Raw genomic sequence first — 488 nt, 5'->3', positions numbered from 1 at the left:
CCTCCCCACCCCATAATCCCTGCCCCCCAACCACTCTCCAGCCTCAGTGTTGGGTGGAGTTGCCCTTTAAACTGCCATGTGTGTCCCCCCCAATGTGATCTTTCAGTTAGCAGCGCGGGGATTAGCGCTCAGCGCCCGCACTTTGTGTTCTGCCCCCCCCCATGGGGGGGTTCTGTGCTGGATAATGGATGTTAATTATTCCTGCTCTGACCTTTCACAGAGCCGAATGTGTAACGGCGAATGTCTGCTTCTCTCCGCAGCTGTACGAGCTGGACGAGGACCCCAAGAGGAAGGAGTTCCTGGACGACCTGTTCAGCTTCATGCAGAAGAGAGGTGAGTGACGACCTGGCGACCCCCAAACACCGCCAGGAGACTGCATGAGAGGCGTCATGGCGGCTCCGTGTTCACTTATTATTTCTCTGTTATTAAATATTCCTGTTATTATTATTATTTGTTTTTTTATAATAATAATCAAATATTAATAATAG

General features: G+C 50.2%; 1 protein-coding gene across 1 annotated transcript in view; it reads left to right on the top strand.

Moving 5' to 3' along the window:
* LOC108801199 (AT-rich interactive domain-containing protein 3A-like) overlaps window positions 1-488 on the top strand; it is a 113,642-nt gene that overhangs the window by 108,587 nt on the left and 4,567 nt on the right. Inside the window, exon 3 of the mRNA XM_018573130.1 lies at window positions 261-333. Coding sequence (XP_018428632.1) covers window positions 261-333 — 73 coding nt within the window. The remainder of the gene's footprint in view (window positions 1-260; window positions 334-488) is intronic.

The sequence above is a fragment of the Nanorana parkeri genome, unplaced genomic scaffold, assembly GCF_000935625.1.
Source record: "Nanorana parkeri isolate BGI_ZX_2015 unplaced genomic scaffold, ASM93562v1 scaffold2248, whole genome shotgun sequence".
Taxonomy (NCBI): domain Eukaryota; kingdom Metazoa; phylum Chordata; class Amphibia; order Anura; family Dicroglossidae; genus Nanorana; species Nanorana parkeri.
The sequence above is the reverse complement of the archived record's forward strand: the minus strand, read 5'-3'. Positions and strand labels throughout refer to the sequence as shown.